Genomic DNA, 20,000 nt, shown 5'->3' with positions numbered 1-20,000 from the left:
GACAACAGGGATGGGTATAATTCAAGGGAATTTATACAGTGAAGGCCAAGGCCAGTCGTCTTTTTAAATCATGTTAATATTTCTCTCGCCTCCAAACTCGATCATGTGGTACTCAAATAGCCGAGCGGGTTTAGTCGGTAGACGCATCGGCGGGCAATTGTAGAAGTGACGCCACAGGCGAGAAAACAAGGAAACTACTGTTTACAGAATATTTATTTTATTTATCGAAAAATTCCTGCGGCGTCATCTATGATCATTAGCGGCCTGTTCAAAATATAGCGATAGGGTGAGACAGCTGTGTCGAGGGCTGAACAGGGCTGGAATTCTACGGACATTCGTCTGCTAAACGGAAATAAAAGATTACCGACGGATGGTGTAGGTACTTCGGAATTTTTTTCCGTAGGTCGTTTTTTTTTTCTTTTCTTTGGTATGGCTACGAATTTCATACAAAAGGAAATTATTTAAAACAATGCTGAGATATTTTCTCATGTCCAAACAAATTAAACATGAAAATTATTGAAACCATCCTAGTATGAACTGATACGATGTGGCAGAAGTTTCATTCGATGCCACGTCAGCTGGGTCTTCAAGCTGGGCATCACCAAAGGTAGAGCCACAGTTCCATATAGTGACCTTCTGCTCTATAACACACTCACTATGAAAAGTCGTTTACTTTTTATATAAATCAAGTTTACAGGTTCAATATCGCATTTTCTCAAGTTATACATCAAAGACATTTTCTAGAAAGAGATGTGGGTGCATTTTATGTTGTTGAATGTTACAATGTTGGATTGGTAATGCATTTGGTGTATATTGTTTTAGGCATGTAATAAACAAGAAAGTAACGCAGCGAATCTTATTATCACCAGACTCTGATCCTACACAGTATAACTGTAATCTAATATCTATCCGTTTATGACTGTATGGCACAATTTTATTATATCCGTTTTCTTTATCATATGTTTAGAGATCGGCAGAAATGGTGCTACGGAAAAGCGGCCAGGGTTGAAGTCCAAGGTAGGGATGATCCCCTACTTTGGGCCTCAGTCTCCGTCTCCTACCTCCCCCCCCCCCCTCTCCCCCTTCAGTTTATCAAGTAGTTTGTCTGCCCGGTGACCTCTCGTGTGGACAGGCCTTTGCAACGGGTAATAAGGGTAGAAATAAGAATCGTAAGAGAAGAACCCAGGGAATGAGACAAGGGGCCAGGGGAAGGAGGTGAGGTATCGATGGAGAATAATACTCTTGTGAAAATAGTCACTTAAGCGTTCAGGGAGGCGCGGAAGGGATAACTGGGGAAAAAGGGTGCAGATGGAGAAGGGAAGATGGAGCGTGTTAGAAGTGGGGAAGGGAGAACATAAGGAATAGGAATGTTCTCTTGGGTTATGTTTAGGAAGTTTTGAATGTCCTCAAGAGGGGTGTAGGTAGTACTCTCCACCAACAAAATTCATGGGGGAGGTCATGTCTATGGAAAGTAATCTTGGCAATATTGGTGTAGATTTATCTCATCTAATTGATTTTTTTTCTACCTACAACATCTAAGGTCATAGGCGTCGTATTCAAAATATAGTGATAAGGCGAGGTCATATAGCACAATGATAAAGTATTATGGTTAAAAGATTAAAAATGAGTTAACGATTCGGGTAAAATATGTTAGATATCAAATGTTGTAGAGTTCTGTATTTGATTCAGTAAACATTTTCTGCCGCGTCCTCTGTCATTAGCGGCGTATTCAAAAGAAGGACGAAGCCCCCGGGGAAGAAAGTTTTTTTTTTTTTTTTTTTTTTTTTTTGGTTTATCTGGCGATGTTTATTTATTTCCAGAATAGTTAATGGTCAGAACAAATAAATGTACCAGACATCAATAGTCATACAGCACTATGATAAAGTATTGTGGCGAAAGGGTAAAAATGGTATAACGAATAGGACAAAATATGTCAAAACGTCAAAGAGAGCACTTTATGTTAGTATGGTAATGGAAAGGAAAGGCCCCTTCCACACAGGCGAACTTTGCCTCTTTGTGGGCTATGGCTCTCGTAGGCATTTATGCTGGTGTCCAAACGACATTGGTTGGGTAGTCACAGCCTGGCAGTGACTGCAACAGGATCGAGTGGTGTACATGAATCGCAGGACACGCAAAAAGAAAATCGCGTTGTGTACTCTTATAGCAATGTACGCCCAAGATCAAATAGAGAAGGCAGAAAAAATGTGGTGTAGAGTGGTTTCAAAGAAGAAAAGACATGAATTCATGTGACAATAATGCGGGGATTGACACGTGAACCAGAAGCAGATTTTGCTTGGAACCTAATACATTTTATAAACCTATTAGAAATGGAACCATATATTAGGAAACTGGATACCACCACGAGTTAATTACCGAGACCAACGTCCCTTGGACATATCTAACGATTGGTGGTGGGACATGAGAACTGACAGCTCGTGGGCATTGCCGCAACATGTCAGTTCGTGTTGTCTGGTAATATCTTCATACTATACCCACCGCTTATCGTTGACGAGCAACTGGCAATTCGTCGATGCTTCGATAAACATAGGGGTTGCTTGCTCTCTCTCCATTTCTGACGTCACACCGAGCAAACCTCGCCCGTGTGAGGGGCTAACTCAGTACGACGGCCGTTCAGAACTGACACAGAGCCAGACTTTCATCCTTTCAACACACTCACACCTTTGAGTGTGGACAGAAGGAGAAAGAAAAGGAAAAGACAAGGGGGCGGGGGGATAAAGCAACAACGAGCAAGTCATATAGAGGTCTAGGAGGAATACATTGATAATGCGTCTGTATCGACGAAGAAGGCAAACATGTCATTTTCAGTCTTCCAATCTTTGTCGTAGATAAGCAATCAGCTGGGAAGAAGGAAACAGTTCCGATAGAAGTATAAAGGGAGGGGTGAGGCCAGCCAGGGTAGATGATGCTTGAGTGTGAACGGCATGAACGATCGGAATGACTACGTAAGTAAACTTTGCTTCCTGTATTCAGAGATTGAGAGAGGATAATATTGACAGCGTAAAGAATTGTAGGGGGGGATCAAAGACCCGGTGCACTTTGGCTGGGTTAAAGAGTACTCAAATTTTAAGGTGGAAGTAGTAAAGGATGAGAACGGTAGCAAGAATAAGTGGTGTGGAGTGAGCTTGACGATAAGGATGGAATGCAGCAACAAGGGAGGAGGGGGGTAGAAGTAATATTATCAGAAAATAGATGTGTTAGACATCAAAGGTCATACAGTACTATGGCACTGTATTATGGTGGAAGGGTTTTTTAAAAGAAGTCCTTCATTAGAACCAAAATGTCTTTCAGCGGTCAAATGTTTGAAGATAGCATGGTAGTGAAGGGTGTAGAAAGAGGGGGTAAATGGGGTAGGGTAGGTATTGATAAATAGGGGAAGGGTTAAGGACAAAGTGTGGTTAATCATAATATGATCTAACTATATTAGAGGATTTTTATGCGTCCGAGGAAGGAGAACAGGTTGTCAATGGAAAAGGTGGGGGATTCTGTGAGGATGTCCGACACGTTGGGGGTCAAGAGAAGAAAGGATACGTTAGAGAAAGTAAAGATACGGTCTTCGGTAAAGCGGGGGCAGGATAGTAAGATGTGGGACAGAAAGAGGGATATTGTATGTAGGGCATAGATGTGGTTTAGTGTGACATGAGGTATGAATTAGTCGGGTGTGACCTATTCGGTAACGGGCCACGACAGTTTCCCAACGTTTGTTCTGGTGGTATAGGGCTGACCAAGGAGATATTGAAGGTTTTATGGTTTGAAGTTTATTGGTATTCAAACTTGACCAGAAAGATTGTCAACTATTGTAGAGTAAAGTTTTGAAGTGGGGGTAGTAGTCGGTGTCTAGAATGTATGAAAATCGGGGTTGGTGAGTTTTGTGCAAGGCGGCAGATCGTAGAAGAAAATTGCTTGTTCATTGTCGGGATTCCCGTCACGGCTGGGTATCCAGCAAAGGTTCACTACTTTCTGTAGACAGATAGAGCAACTGGTCATGTATCTTACGGGCTATAGGGCTGATAGGGTGTATGGATTGTATGAGTGATACTGAATTGCATGTCAGTGAAGATGGTGAAGGGTGAGGAAAAGATGGAAGACATGCGTTGTAGAGCTGAGGATAGCATAGTTCCGTTGTAAGGACAACTCGATTCAGGTGGAAGAGGAAAGCTTAATGTGAGAGAGGGAAAGACTACGGCAAAACCAGGACCCGAAGTGGATTTGGAGTGACTAGAGATAAGTACATGAAAATGTGTAAGGATAGGTGGAATGCTTGACTTGGGTTGATCTGGGAAAATAGAACAGCAATTACAAGAGGGAGGTATCGGCCAGGGAGGGAAATTTGGGCAAGAGGAAGGGTTCGGAAATAAGAGATAGATGAATAGGAAAGTAGAGCGTCCAATGCAAACAGGGTAGGGGACGGGTAAACGTGGAGAGGAAGAGAAAGTATGAAGAGGTTGAGGGAGAGTTACTTGGAAAGAAAAATAGTGGAAACGAGCATAGCTTCTTAGAAGAGCGCGACGTCGAGAAAGGGATAGTAGTCCTGATTTAGTATATAGTCTTAACTGGAGAGGATCGGAAGGCTCCTGGGATATGCGGAGACACCAATGGTGTATTGGGTCAAGTTGAGAGAGAAGAGAGGCAGAGGCAGAATAATAGAAGATAGCCATAACCAAGGGTGGAGAGGATTAAAGGTAATATGGAGATGGAGTGTTTTGCGATCTGAACCTTAGGATAGGTGAGAGGGGGTTTGTTAGAGTCGAAGCGATGGCAGGCTTTTCTTTGAGAAGACATGATAAAGAACTTGCCGGAAAATCGGAAATGGATAGGAGTACCATAAAGGAGTGGAGGTTGGGAGCCTATACGTGAACAAGAAAATAGGATGGAAAAGGTTTTAGAGGTAGAGAATCAAAAACCATGATTGATAGCCCAAGAAAAGATTGATGTTATCGACGACTGGACAAGTTGAGAACTTGAACGGAAGGACCTGAGGTGAAGATGGCTAGAATATCGACCGAAAAACTGGTGGTAGAGCTGAAACTTCTGTTTAAACCAATGAGAAAATGTGGCGATTCTTATACTACCTTGAGGGACACCTTCGGATTGAGAAGTGGAGGAAGTAGAAGAGGCAAATCTGACACTTCAGGTATGATTATAAAGGGATGATTTTATTAAAACACTTATGTTTCCCCGTATGCCATGGAAAGATAACTGCTGTAGAATATGGTGGCGCCATTTGGTATCATACCTTTACGAGATCGAAAAAGATTGCTAATATGGACTCACGCTGTGCAATTGCTGATGTGGGAGGGGGTAGAAAATGAATGACTGCAGATTAACGTGGAGACTGTTGGCAGAGAAAGGGATGTATTATGAAAGCTGAGTAATGGCTTGGGGGGAGAAATTCGGAATGGACAAATTGACAAGTTTCAAGGAAGGGGTAGTAGTAGTTGTAGTAGTAGTGGCCAGAGACACGATCAAAGGATAGTTAGGGATTGGGAAACCAGAGAAGTAATCCGAGTATAAATCATCAGATTCTCATAGTTTCACTTAAAAAACTTTCAGACCTGTTACCAGAAATTAAAAATCCATGATAAAACACAAACAAGGATTAAAAATTACAAGATATTTGAGTGATGTTTATTGGTCAGTGCGACAAATGTGCTATAGCCGCATACAATGACAGCGAAGTAGTGAAAAAGGACATCCAAACTCCATGGCTACTCATTATGGAATGATTTACTCAAGTCAATCTATGCCTAAAGTGTTGAAAACATGTTTATCCCTAAAGGTGGGATTGTTAATAAAACTGCACAATTTGGATTTGTCCCTAGAAATAGGTTGAAGACCCAATATGAAACCAAAAGAACACTCCTAATTGGAAAAACTCTTGATAAAAAACTGCCCATACACACAAACACTCGTACTTAGTGTTGAGTACAAAAAGAATCAACCAACTTGCACTGCATTCTCATAAATAAGAGATGTCACCTCCATCCATCCAGTTTAAATTGATCTAATAAATCTATAACAAGGCAAAGGTAAAAAATATGAAAAAGAAAAGAAAATAAAGCTCTCAATTACCTAAAATAACACTGTCACAAAAGGGGTTAAAATCAGAGTTAAATATTCAAGTGCTGGCTAATATGTTACCATTAACACCTAGTGTTGACACAGCTCAAGTCTGAGAAGCAAAAAACAGGGGATTATAATAAGAGATTATAAGGAAAGTTCATACAACACTAAGGCATTTCCGTTTTATACGATCTTTTTCCTTTTCTTTTTTTATAAGCGTTTTTTTTCACATTACTTTTTTTTTATCCGCATAAAAAATGGTTGTGTTGAGAACACTTTGGTGTCAGCCAATATTGCAATTATGTGCCATAATTGGCTTAAGCTCATTTTTCCTATTTTTCTTCTTTCAAAAACCAACTTCAATCTTGCCAAACATTACCTCTCCACAGCACTGTTAAAGCCTTGTTCCCAGGAGTTCTGGCCGTCTCTGCCTCTACAGGCACACGCAGCAGTAGTAACTGGAGATAATGATTTAAATACTCATGAAGCATCAGAAACTGGACAGTCTCCTCAGAGCAAGGACTCGCAAATATCAATTCTCGGCTTATCATTTGCAAATACTGGGATTATCCTGTGTATCTAATCCATTAGTCTATCTCTCGTGGCACATCTCTTCTGAACTTCACTAACGTCTCCTTTGTTCATATCTTAAAATCTCCATTGTTAAGCATCTCCGTCATCTTCCTCATCATCCTCTTCAGTCTCCTGTAGCCAGGTAAGCCACTGATTAACCTGAAAACATCAAATTCATATTATCAACTGATGTGCATTTTTAACACCATCCTAGATATAACATCACTGGAACTTACTATGATTCCTCAGTCACATGGAGATTTTCAATTACTAACTTGCATGACTTCTAGACACATCCTAAGCCACTAGCATTTTAGATTATGTAATCAAGCATCCATGCATACAAGGCCCTGATCAGCTGGCACACTTGCTAATGAAGGATTCATTCCAAAGTAATGAACATACAAATATCATACTCAAAATCATAAGCAACTGAAAATAAAAATTGAAGTCTGAAAAGTCTATGATCTAAAAAAGCAACTAGAGTATAATCAATCAAATCTTCACTCCACTATTCTTTAAAGTAAGAAGATAAGAACTTATCTTGGATTAAACTAAATATACTGGGTCTATGCAATGCTCCTCTTTTGTTGTGTACCAAATCTGCAAGCCTTAATGCTGTTATACAGAAAGTTGCATGAATGGAAAAAAAGAATGGTCATGATCTCTCCTAGTGACATCATCCCTTATGACTGAAGGCTGTAACTGTCATACCATTCCTAAAATCTAATCCAAAATACTTTATTTACAATTCAGTGCTAATTTTACTCCAAAACTTCCAAGTGAAGTACATAAAGCTATTAAAATTATAATTCTCAACTTCACCATTTCTATAAAACCAAAGTTATGAACATATTCCTTAATACGGTTTAAATTTTCCTTTCCTTCAACAATTTTAGCACAAACTTGTGCACATTTTTATTCTCTCTAAGGAAGGAATAGAAATCCTACACAATACAATTGACCATATACTTACTTGGAAGAGGGCTTTGCCCTTGCCTGGATAATCTTGGCTCAGATCCTCTTTCCAGGTCAGGAAGGCATCCTCTTCTACTATCTCAAGGTCATACAGGTTCACAAACCAACGCAACAGCATTCCTGATGAAAGGGAGGAACAAATACCATAAATCTGAAGAAAATTTCAATCACTCAGTTTACAATATATGAAACACTAACTCACTCATGAGGGCAGATGATAATCTTTATATTTTCATTCTCATTCATTATGTATACTCACTACTGTACATTATATAAACATACCTTTTGGGAAGTTGTTTGTGTATGTGAAGACCTGCAAGGCATAAATAGCAGTAACCTGCAGTGGTAAATGGTCATGAAGGAAAGCCTGCAACACTGGCTTGAATTTTGCCAAGAGTTCCTGTTCACGCTCGGTGACCATCTTTTCTGGGATGGTAGTTGGGTCAGCACCAGCAGCCAGAGTAGTTTCCTGAAATCAACAATTCATTATCAATAACTACATTTATTATATTTCAAAATATAAAACAGAAATAAGTACCAACTTGTCTCAAAGTTAAATGGTTTGAGAATTAACTAGTAATGTGCATAACCAAAGTGTTTCCTACTACATTAAAATAACCACTTCCTTCTGATGCTCACCTGCACAATGTATTTCACAAGGACAGTCATTAAGGCATTGATGAATCCAGGTGCAGTGTGGTGTTCTGGATCCAAAGTGTCTTTGATGTACTTGTAGAATGCGTGTGGCGTTGGGTCTGCAACAAGAGCTCGCCATAGATCTGACTGAATGCGCAACAATGGGAAAAGGAAGGAGAGTTCACGGTCTTCCAGAAGGTCTGCTAGCTTCTCCTTGGTACGATCAGATTCTGGCAGCAGATTCAAGAGATTAACCTAGAAAAAGAAAAGATAGAATAGAATTAAATCAAGGAGTTTAAATATTTGTATTCTCTGAATAATTACAATACGATAAGCAAACATCTTTTAAAATAGAAATATACAACTGAATACACTACCTTGCTCTCATTAAAGGTTTGTGTGAGATTAGATTTTCCCAAAAGTTTGTGCAGAGTCTGAAGAACGAGCAAGAAAAGTGGGAAGTGCTGCCCACCCTCGAGAGGTTCTGCAACATCTGCCAAGGGTAAGGTGCCTGATGCAATCAAGTGACCTAGAATTCCAGCCATGTGAGACTTCACTCTTGGTACATCATTAACTAGATCATCCAGTTGACCTAGCACCTGTAAAAATTATGAAATTGTGTTACACAAGTCAGAGGAATTTTAAATTATAAATTGACCATTACAAGGAATTCACAAAATCTCTCCTCACAAGCAAATATATTAATAATTTCCTTACAATAACTACTTGATACATAAATTAAATTAAATTTTCCTTACTTGCTTGACGCCATCAAACAGACGGTCAACATTCATAAGTCCTTCACTGCGAAGTTTTTCCAAAAGCTGACTGCCCAGCTCCCTATTGCTCTCTGCAATGTTAGTGAAAGTTACAATAAGATCCTCAGTTTCTCTTAGAACATTTGTTTGGCTTTATGTTCACAATCAAATAAAATCACAACCTTTCTTAAAATCAATCAATACTTTCTTACTTATCTTACTGACCTTCTTGTGTCAAAAGTAAGTTGATGATAACTTGTGCTGCCTCTGCAGTAAGACGTTCAGGCAACTTGAGAGAACGGTAGTTATCCACAGTTTCATCCAAATTCTGTTCTTTCAACAGCTGCTCTGACAAGTTCTTCACTCGACGCAGCCACTCCTCACGACTTGGACCCTGAATAGAAAAAGAAAAAAAAAGAAAAGTTAGCCTACGATTAAGACATAACTAGGACACCATTTAAATATTGGCCATTTTAAATGTTTCATTAACACAAAAATAAACAAAAAAACATTTAATTACCTTGTTCCTATTAGCTTTAGACTTCTCCATAGATGCCTGCTTAATAAGAATTGGGGGATCCTTGTGCATAAGCGGTGGTGTTGGCTTCTGGTTAGGAGGCTGAGGCTGTGGTGCTAAAGGAAGGCTGCTATGGATATGATGGTCATTCCCTTGCTGACCAAGGGCACTCTGTGGTAGAACACCCGGGGTCTTGGGTTTTAGCATCATACTGGAGGCGGCAGGGCGAAGGGACACTTCTCCATCAGAAGAGCTAGATCCTCCTCCACTGCTGTGGCTAAACATCTTCTTGAAGCGTGGGGGCAAATCCTTGTTGGCAACTAGGATAATGAAAAGAGAAAAGGAAAATATAAAATGTGACAGATCAAAATTTTTCAAAAAGCTGCAGATAATCCTATATTTGATTAAAATACTGAGTCCGATTGCTTTGAATGACAACAGATTCCACAATGAAAAAATTGTTAATTGATCTGTATTGATTATTACAACACTGAATATTGCACAAAATTGGGTTCTTTGGAAAAACAAGTCCAAGAGGCTGCAGTACTGGACTGTGTGTGGTGTGTGTGTGTGTGTGTGTGTGTGTGTGTGTGTGTGTGTGTGTGTGTGTGTGTGTGTGTGTGTGTGTGTGTGTGTGTGTGTGTGTGTGTGTGCGCACTCATGTACACACGTGTATATGTGCATGTATGCCTATTATCTTTAAAACTTGTATATCACTGCTGCTCATATAACTTAAATATGGAACAAAATCTGTATCCTGAATTAGTTTTTATTTCAAAACATTATACTAGCCATAGTTACAATGATGTATAATCTATTATTCCACTTTACAAATCATATAAACAATCAAAATCATTGATCATATCCCCCCATTCACTTCATGAAATACCAGGAATAAACTTGTTACTTACTGTTGCTGTAATTCTGCTGTTGGTTATACTGGTTGTTCTGCTGCTGTCTGTTGTAGTTCTGGTTGTTGAAGTGCTTGTTCTGATAAGAGTTGTGCTGGATGAAACCCTGATACAAAATAATGGCACAAAATTTACTCTAGGCAATGTAAGCAACATATCTTCCATGAGGTACTGAGGGCAAGGCCATGTCTTCCTTAATGAATAGGTTATGGTTAAAAAATACTCATGCAAAATACAAAAACGTCTTATACAGGAAAATCTTACATGAAACTACAAAAAATGGTATTTAAGAAGAACTACAGGGACAAATACCTATACTAATAAATGAATAGTTAATCAAAATAATTATTGTTAATCTAAAATAAATCTAGTATTAAAAATAATGGACATCTAAGTAAGCAAAACTCCGAAGTATTGCAAGGTTTGAGGGCAAAATGAGGGAGGAAAGTCTTACCCCTTGCTGTTGCCGTGGCCTGTAACTCCCTCCACCACTAACGCCACCCCCAAATCCATTTGAGTCATATCCATACTTGTCCGGTTGAGATGAAATCACCCCTGGGCCTGTGCCAAGAGTTACTGCACCCATAAATACGTCTTCCATTCCCGTACGATTACCTCCAGGCTAGAAATTGGGAAAAAAGTTTAGCAACAGGTTCTCTGAACTTTCAAGATTCAACTGTCAAACTCAATACATGCACTTTATCTAATTTAAAGTAAGAAGTATCAGATAACGCCAAATTATAAAAATTATCTAAATGACCTAAACAGAACTATTTTGGATATTTTTGTTTATACAGACTTAAGGTCTCACCTGAGGGAAAAAGGACGAGACTCCAGCCAACGGAGAGATTGGTCCGGAGGAGCGTGGTGGTCCATGGGAAGACGGTGGCGGGATGTAGACACCCAAGTCATGTGCTGCCTCTTCACGCACCTATATTCCATAAAGGTTAAATTATCACTAAAACTTCATAAATGTATATGCCACAGTTACAAAACAAAAAATCTAATTTTCTGGATAACACTTTCTGACTAACTCACCTGGCGAATGGTGCGCGGGCCATCCACCTGGGCTACCTTGCGAGGCACCCAGTTGGCAGCGCGCAAATCCAGCACGTCTTGCAGCATAAAGCGAACTCTTGATAGAAGCTCCATGTTACTGCTCAACTGGTACATGCGCTCGAAGTACTGGTCCATCAAGTTCTGTTGTAAAAAGTGTGCATTACTTGCATGCACTTTACGAAGCATCTTAAAGATTTTTCTTATTAACTCAAGTTACAAAAAACAGGTATGTTTCATCCAAAGTATTGCTTACCTTAGCTTTGGGCTTGTCCAGCACCTTTCCACAAGTTTTCATTATCTGGCACAAACACTCCAGATCCTCAGCCAAGTCAACCATTGGTCTACTCCTACGCTTCTCCAACAACTGGAGATAAAAAGAGCGGAATCAATGTATATCTATAATCCTTTTCATGTCTTACCAGTAATGATGAATTCTTGAAAATGCTGTCAGCTTTGAATAATAGACTTGATATAGAGAGCCCATAACTTACCTGCTGGATACAACGGTGGAGAATGGACTCGTGAATAATCTCCAGCTTCCCCAGTTCGCCAATGAAGCGGAGGTTGCCCACCATTTTCCGTTTGGCTGCTGCTCGCTCCTCCTCTTGCTCTGCTGAGAGGGCGGATCCCTCCGACCCATCCCATATCTCCGAGGCGCGTCGCCGCCGCTCAAATTCATCCTAAAATTTTAATTCCTTATGAGAAACATGATATCTCACTATCACATATAATATACCATGTATGAGGGGAGACACTTTATAATGATTAACATTAAAAATAAACTATACCTGGCACTTGCTTAAAAGTAGGCGGTTAAAAGTACAAGGTCCGTCTGGTGGATCAAAGTTTGGAGCCTCTTCTGACAGCCGTTTGCACAGCTGTGCATACATAGAACAATATTTGGGTTCATCAAGGGCCTTCTCGAAGATCTGTTGAGCGTAACAAAACATTAGAAACATGTACCAAACAATTCATTTAAAATACAATATATATACAATATAATTTAACTTACAAGTGAAGTTCTTAGTTTAACTTACCAGTAAAATGACCCCTTTGAGAAGTGTGGTGGAATCTAGCCCTACATTTAGGATGTCATTACTTAGCTTATGGAACTTCTCTGGAGTGAGTTTGTTGAGTATTCCTCGAACCTAAGGGGGAAAAAAAAATTAACATTGCATAGTCAATTAAGTCCTGAATGAGCACTTCTATCAAAGTTTGAAATCAAATACAACCAGTGTTCTAGTTTTACTTAATGCAAATGTGTGTGAAATATTCACATATATGTTTGAATTTCAATATGTACATCTATTACAAACAACTCACCTTTCTGAAAGTAAGGTCATATTTGTTGTCTGGGGTATGTGCATCTCGTCTCAAGCTAGAAGGAGGTATCCATCGCCTTTTGCTACTGGACAGGGAACGTAAATCGTCCCTGAAAGGCATTACTATTAAGACCTTTCCACTATAAATAAAATAACTGAATCAATTAATATTATAACAATGGCAAACAGCTTTCCAATAACATTCTCCACTAATTCATGATTGACACTATGTCAAGGGTACACACCTTCCTCCCACGGAGCGAGAAGCACCCCCCTGGCTCCTCTGCCCGTCCGTTGTTGCTCGTTGGTAACCCACCCTGATAAAAAATGGCGCTCTTCAGGATATTTGTTTGCTCCTGAAATAAGAAAGGGAAAATGTATTTAATAGATTCAATATCACTTATTGCTTTTCATTAAGAGATTTGTTTCTGGGGGTAGGTGGGTCAGAGGACAATCATTAAAAAAAAAAAAAAAACTACCTTCTACTGTAACAAAAAGGTAATGTGCTGTTATATCAAATTCTGCTTCATGAGCCATTTTGCACCCTACGAATGTTGCTGTACTCGACACTTTCAAACATCGCACTTGGTATAAACAAAACCCCTTGACAGACATGTGTGGGGACATTTTTCTTTGTCTTGCAAAACAGGCACTTTTCTCTATGACAACCATACTCTTTTTGTGAAGAAAATATTCAAATATTCAATATGTGAGACAAATTAGAATTCAAGTATACCATAATAATTATCATAACAAGATTATGGAAAATCCACAAAATAATCCACAGAATTTAAAAATTATTTAAAAGCAATCTTCCTCTGAAAACACTGTGGTTGTGACTAAAACCAAAACAAGTGCAAGTGAACTTATTAGAAATAAATTTGAAAATTCTTGCGTAAAGAGGATATAGAAAGAACTATTGAACTTTCTACTGAACCTAAAAGTTTCACAGGATCAATACATAATAGGTTCTTGGCTGACCTAGTTTTGACAGAGGACAAAGGATTGACAGACATAAATCACTTTCTAACGGATATACCTACATTAACATAAGTATTTGATTATTTGATGACAGATTAATTCCACCTACTGAGAACTGATCGACTGATCGATCGATCAATCAATCTCTCTCTCTCCATAAGCCTAGAAATAAAATACTTGTCACCTAAAGTAATCTATAGTCAGAGCTATGGTGACTAATATTAGATATTCTTTTTCTGTCAGAGCAGGAATGTAGTTGATATTAACCCACTAATGACGGGTGTCCCACTTATGAGACACCTGAAAAAATAAACATTGCCGGGTGTCCCGCCAGTGTGACGCTGTATCGGGGCTTGCGCTCCGACGCAGCAGCAGGCAGAGTCTGGGGCAGCCCCAACTGCCGATTTTGTAGCCGCCCAGAATCTTTTATTTTCGGCTTCAAAATATACCGGTGTTAATGGGTTAAGGGTATCATTAAGGCCCAAACTGCAAACTTATTGAGTGTGTTTCAAAGATATCATGGTAGCTTTTAAAATGTGGTTCTCCCAATTATATAATCTTTCCTCAATAATTGGAGTTTACTGTGATTATGATAAAAGCCCTAAAACCTAACTATCACTTCATAACACACCCATAATGGTTCATAATGGCCTACATGTCTTTGCATCCTCAATGAAGGCGAACAAACCATGTATAGCCTGTCAACAGCTGGCAAATATGACATCGATCCATTTGCTTGAGCACTGTAGGCGCATGGCTATACTGATCCTAAGGTTCACTGTGGGCACAGCCATAACTTTTATCATATTTGTTTCTCTGTGAAGTGCATGAAGGATAACAGACTAGTGAATAGAAAGTATTCTTCAATACACACACATATATATGCAATAAAATAATTTAGCACAATGCAAATGAATATGCAAAAAATGATAATCCTACAAGAGTTCAGAATAACTTTTTAATGACTACAACCACCAGAACAGTGCATGTATTAAAAAATATTGATGTTTTTTTTTCTTTGGATGACCTTTTGATCATGAATCACAGATAATAAACTAATTAACTATACAACATGTCCCCCCTACTATCAAGTTCTTAATGTCCATTTTCTATAAGTTGGCACAAAATGCTAATAAGGGGGAGTGGGGGGAATGAATAAAAAAAAATAAAAGGGAGGAAAGGTTAGGTTGGGTGTTTGGGTTCCATGATACCCTAGTTTTGGGAGAGTCTCTGGAGGGTGTGTCGCTCTCAATAAAAAATATATTCTTGTAGAGGACAAAAGGTATAGGTTATCGAGAGCAATGCATGGAGATAGAGGGAAGTGGACAACGCCATCTTATAGAGAGTAAGAAATAGAATAAGAAACAGCAGCTTCGGCTGCAGTGGCCTCATATTAACCAATAGAGGAGATGTTTGCTGCATATCACCACTCAGAGACTAAGTCCATTACACCCTCAGAGTCAGTTCTTAATGTCTGTTTCTATAGGTTGGCATAAAGTACTAATAAATGAGGGGTACAGGGGCCGTCTCTGATGGGTATAGTCATTTTCTAAAAGTCAACTGATAAGCATGATGAATTCTTGGAATCCAACCTATCTCAAAACAACCTTTATTTATTGTGGAAACTGAGTAAGTGTTCTAGAACTCGCTGGTCTATTATTCCCAAAAGTTACTTGTGGGGGATCACTTGAAGTTGTAAAAATACAAAACACAATGTAGGCCTAGATACATTTTAAAGATATTTGTTACCGAGAGCTATACACCCTCCAGAGACCCAATACCAGAGTATTATGACAACCTAAAAACACCAAACCTAGCCTTTTCTACTTTGTCTGCCAACTTAGTGCAACCATATCATTTAAATTAACTGGAAAATATTCACAGTAGCTGCTGCTACCATCTGCAATGCCCACCGAAACAAAATCTGGTTAATCTTTACAGTACGGATGCACTAAGTTGGAGCAATTTGAATAAGATATTCTTGAAGAGGACAAAGTGTTGCAGTCGTCGGTACAAGAAAAAAATCTGCCGACAAGAACAAGGTAATGACACAAATCAAGGAGAGAGACTGGAAAGCGCCACTCTTACCATAAGTTCACTCGCGCCATGGAGCTGTGGACTTAGTCCCTGGTGAATGCATCCATACTATAAGGAAGTGGCCAAAATCTTTCAACAGAAATGGCACTATTCTACCTATCCTAAGTATACAAAACGACTGCACCAGCATTTAACGCAGATAGAGGGAAATGTACACCACTATCTTATAGAGCCTAAGAAATAGTCATCACTGATCTAGCTACTGCAGCCACATTTACCACAAAATGACGAAAATCAGTTGCACATCATCATTGATAACAAAACACCGGCAGGATGCCCGTCAATGATTATCCAATTCCCTCTATCTCTGCATGTCACTTTCGGTTCAAACTTTGTTTGAATTGGAGATGGCTCTAATAGTGCAGTCGTGCTAAGGGTATTTATAACTGAAAGTGACACACCCTCCAAAGACTAAGTCCCCCAAAACAGGGTATCATACAGACCTAAAACCCCAAACCTAACCCTTTCTACATTCTATTTTTTCCCTAGATTGGGAGGGGCAAGCTCCTTGTACCTTTCTTTATTAACATTTAGTAAAAAAGACATAGAAAACGGATATCAAGAACTCCAGCTTTGGGAAGGTGTTCTGGACTTTTCTCTTAGTGGTGATAAGCAGTGGAGGTAAATGTCACCAATAGCGATGCACCTTCCCAGAAACTAAGTTGAAAAAAATTATGCTTTTCTGATGGAAATCCAATGATTCCATCAATTCTCTGTGCTGTTTCTTCTGCGAATGAATCGTTCATGAGATCAAGTACCATTTCTCCATCGAAGATCTTGATTTGTTAGTCCCGTTAGAGGGCATGAAGTATATCAGGGAAATTATGGGGTAAAACAGGCTTAAGTAAGAATAACAATAAAAAATGTATAAAACTAGCATAAACGCTTAAAATCGGCCAATGAAACTACAGACATAACCACCATCTTAGAAATTATACAGATGATGCGCCAAAATTTAAAGAACCCTACAAGAATTCACACATTCTAAACACCGCTAAAGATGTATTGACCAATAAATCAGCATCATCTAACAATTCAAGTAGCTATGACAAGGCGTTCCCTAACTGCCCGAGGGGAGGGTTGATGGGGGGCGGAGCCCCCAATACCCCCAGGACACATTCTCTTCATCTCAGTAAGTATGTACGAGAAGATAGAGCTACATTCACACCGCAAAATAATAAACCAAATACCTTTATATCTGGAAATGTCAAATTTTTGATTGCTCCTTTCTACCATCTAATATCAATTTTAATAACTTTTTTTTTTTAACATTTGGAGTTCTTGATGGGACCAGATATTAAACTGAGATAGTTACTGAAGTCTAATTATTCTTCATTGCCACTGTATGTCTTAAACCCAGAATCAACACAACACTGCAAAACTCGTCACTGAATGGCCGGCTTTCGAACTGTCAAACCTAGCGGCTGCGAATGAAAGTGAGAAATGCACAATGCGCAGACAATTCTAAGACTATAAATCAACCTTAAAACACTTAAATGAAGTAGCATAACATTAATAAAAGACTTAAGAGCATAAATCTGTAACAGCAGACACTGATAATTAGTCAAATATCATTTTAATCACGTAGTAACAAACTACTATGGACATCGCAGTAATGAGTTAAGCAGTCAGTGTTGCATTATCCCTTGCAAGGTAAACAAGATGCGGGACTTAGAATCTGAGAGTCAACTCCGCAATATGTTTACGTCCTTTAGAGGCAACTATGAGCCCGCACCACCTTAAACTCTGTTCTATCCTGCTTTTCTTCTTCCTCTCTATAAGATGGCAGTGTCCATTTCCCTATATCTACACACATTGGTCTCTTCGACTAATACCACATATTCCTCTATGCTTTGCACAAACCTAATGGAAAAGAGGAATGTTCACTTACCATAATATTTTTAGTTCAATTATATAACCATATTACACGACATGGCCTACCATGAAAAAAGGAAAAGTGTGGGGGGGGGGGGGATATGAGAAAATATAGGACAACACCTTGTCAAACTATCATTTCTTTGTAGTTTGTTAAGCCTGCGTGCTTGGGAAAATGGTATTTTCATCAATACAACTATTCAATCATCTTTTTATTCAAATATTACTTCTCTGGCAAGCTTTTGACATATCCTTGAAGTCCTAGTACATTGCAATATTTCCTCCAATATCAAAAATACCCAAATTACTAGCCTGTACCGTGAATCCTTCGCACCAAACCAGCCATCGTAAAAGCTACAAGAAATTAGAACCGAAAGCGGAAAGTTTCCTTTGAGAATCTTGGTGCAACATCAAGAGGCTCGGTTCAAATTCAATTTATTTTCCTCATGCACACCGAACACAAAAAAACTCCCTAAATCCCCCACTTTTTCGGGGGAAATTACCTCAATTTGCCACCAAGCATGGACAACTATTCCCTACGAGACCGAAATAAGCTTTAAACTCCATTATGGTTGATTCTGTAACAAAAAAATTCCGTGATCGAGCCTTCAGACAAACTTCAAAATCGTCCATTTGCAATCACACTTTTCTCCTAACTAGATCATTATTATCCCTTCCTCGTAGACTTGTTCCTAAATATTCCACCATAAAGTTGTAATTAAGAAGGGGAGAGTTCCCATTGGCTGAAGGATGGCATAATTACGAGCCTTTGGAAGAATCTCTTCTTTCCAATGGCATTTTGACGACCTGCATAATGGAAGCTACGCAACACGTTCTTCGGCGATCAATATTTCCCTAAATTCACTTTTAAATAGAAATTTCTTAACTTACAGTCTTTGCAGATACACTAATACACGATCCTACCACAAAAGCAGAGCAGCTGGGAGCACTGTGGGGCGAAAAATTGAAAATTTTACAGGAGCGACGCGTAAACTCACCGAAAGGAGGGAAGGATCGAGGGCTTTCGCAACCTCGAAGTCGCTTGGCCTGCTTATAATGTTGGAGCAAACTCTTTCAAAAGGCTTTCGACTTTCTTTAGGCTGCTATGTCTATCCATCTGTAGAACATTACGATATGTAAATATTACTTTGGAGTTCCTTTAATTTATCTACGTTTTCTGATATGTAAGTTTTATTCGAGATCGGACAAATTATATGGTGAGAATTATTGGAACGCTTCCTCAAAGATGACGTCATGTCTGCTGTCATGGCCGCTTCTCTGCATATGTGAATCCGAGAAATAAATCGATGACTAAACTCTGGGAAGTTTGGTCGTTAGAAATTACGCTTTTATCTATATAGAACTAAACGAAAGGTTTTTTAGATTTGAAATGTGCATATGTATAGTATGGTTCTGTAAATTAATTATTTTTACCGCAGACTTCTTTACTATAATTTTCTAATAGATCTTTTAGTTGCGAATGGTTCATTCGTACTATGGTAGTCGATAATAACAATGACTTTTATTTCAAATAAACTTTTGGAAGAATAAAACACACGATCTGTTGAAACAGAATCCCGTGCATATCTGAGAAAATCAGAGAATCTCGTTGCATTCTAGGAAAGGGCAGCTCTTACTCGTAATATTAATTCGCGCTAGAACACCTCCACATATTATTACCATCCATGCATGTCAAGGTCTCCCGAATGGCAGGAGTTTGCATCCAATACTTTCTATGGCCTTAACCGGAAGTGTGGAGCTGAGAAGGCCGCGGCAGATTCTCGCCTCGCCCTCGCCTACGTCCTCCTCCACTCGGCGCCCACAGACTTTATCACGTCCGCCTCAACTCCTCTTTCCAGATTAGCCTGTCCTGTCGTCCCCCCCTCTCTCTTTTCTTGGCTTGGGGATATGTCTTTGTCGTCTTTGTCTGCTTGTTCTTTTTTTTAGAATGTGCAAGCGACTGTGTGTGTGTGTCTTTGGTCAGATACAATCATTTCTTGTTTCCTGCCTCCTCGCTAGCTTTCAAACAGTCTCCTGTCTTCTCTGCTTCTCTGTCTCCGTCGGTCTCTCTCTCTCTCTCTCTCTCTCTCTCTCTCTCTCTCTCTCTCTCTCTCTCTCTCTCTCTCTCTCTCTCTCTCTCTCTCTCTCTCTCTCTCTCTCTCTCTCTCTCTCTCTCTCTCTCTCTCTCTCTCTCTCTCTCTCTCTCTCTCTC

The 20,000-nt window shown here is 39.3% G+C and overlaps 1 protein-coding gene across 5 annotated transcripts; it reads right to left on the bottom strand.

Annotated features, from left to right (window-relative positions):
* Window positions 1–5,632: 5,632 nt before the first annotated feature.
* On the bottom strand, window positions 5,633–18,913 carry NAT1 (N-acetyltransferase 1). 5 transcript variants are annotated; one of them, XM_027378269.2, is made up of 19 exons: window positions 18,787–18,913; window positions 13,081–13,191; window positions 12,837–12,975; window positions 12,551–12,661; window positions 12,302–12,442; window positions 12,005–12,193; window positions 11,767–11,877; window positions 11,493–11,654; window positions 11,266–11,385; window positions 10,909–11,076; window positions 10,455–10,560; window positions 9,547–9,863; window positions 9,252–9,420; window positions 9,027–9,118; window positions 8,646–8,867; window positions 8,272–8,523; window positions 7,915–8,101; window positions 7,631–7,752; window positions 5,633–6,813 (listed from the first exon to the last, which is right to left on the bottom strand). In XM_027378269.2, exons 3-19 carry the CDS (start codon window positions 12,954–12,956, stop codon window positions 6,745–6,747), a joined length of 2,658 nt encoding a protein of 885 aa, XP_027234070.1. In that variant the 5' UTR covers window positions 12,957–12,975; window positions 13,081–13,191; window positions 18,787–18,913; the 3' UTR covers window positions 5,633–6,744. The 5 variants fall into 5 exon arrangements, with proteins under 5 accessions (XP_027234070.1, XP_027234071.1, XP_027234072.1 ...); XM_027378270.2 differs by having other exon boundaries at window positions 10,455–10,533; window positions 18,787–18,912; XM_027378271.2 differs by having other exon boundaries at window positions 12,837–12,945; window positions 18,787–18,912.
* Window positions 18,914–20,000: the final 1,087 nt, after the last annotated feature.

Source organism: Penaeus vannamei, chromosome 9 (genome assembly GCF_042767895.1).
Source record: "Penaeus vannamei isolate JL-2024 chromosome 9, ASM4276789v1, whole genome shotgun sequence".
NCBI classification, from domain to species: domain Eukaryota; kingdom Metazoa; phylum Arthropoda; class Malacostraca; order Decapoda; family Penaeidae; genus Penaeus; species Penaeus vannamei.
The sequence above is the reverse complement of the archived record's forward strand: the minus strand, read 5'-3'. Positions and strand labels throughout refer to the sequence as shown.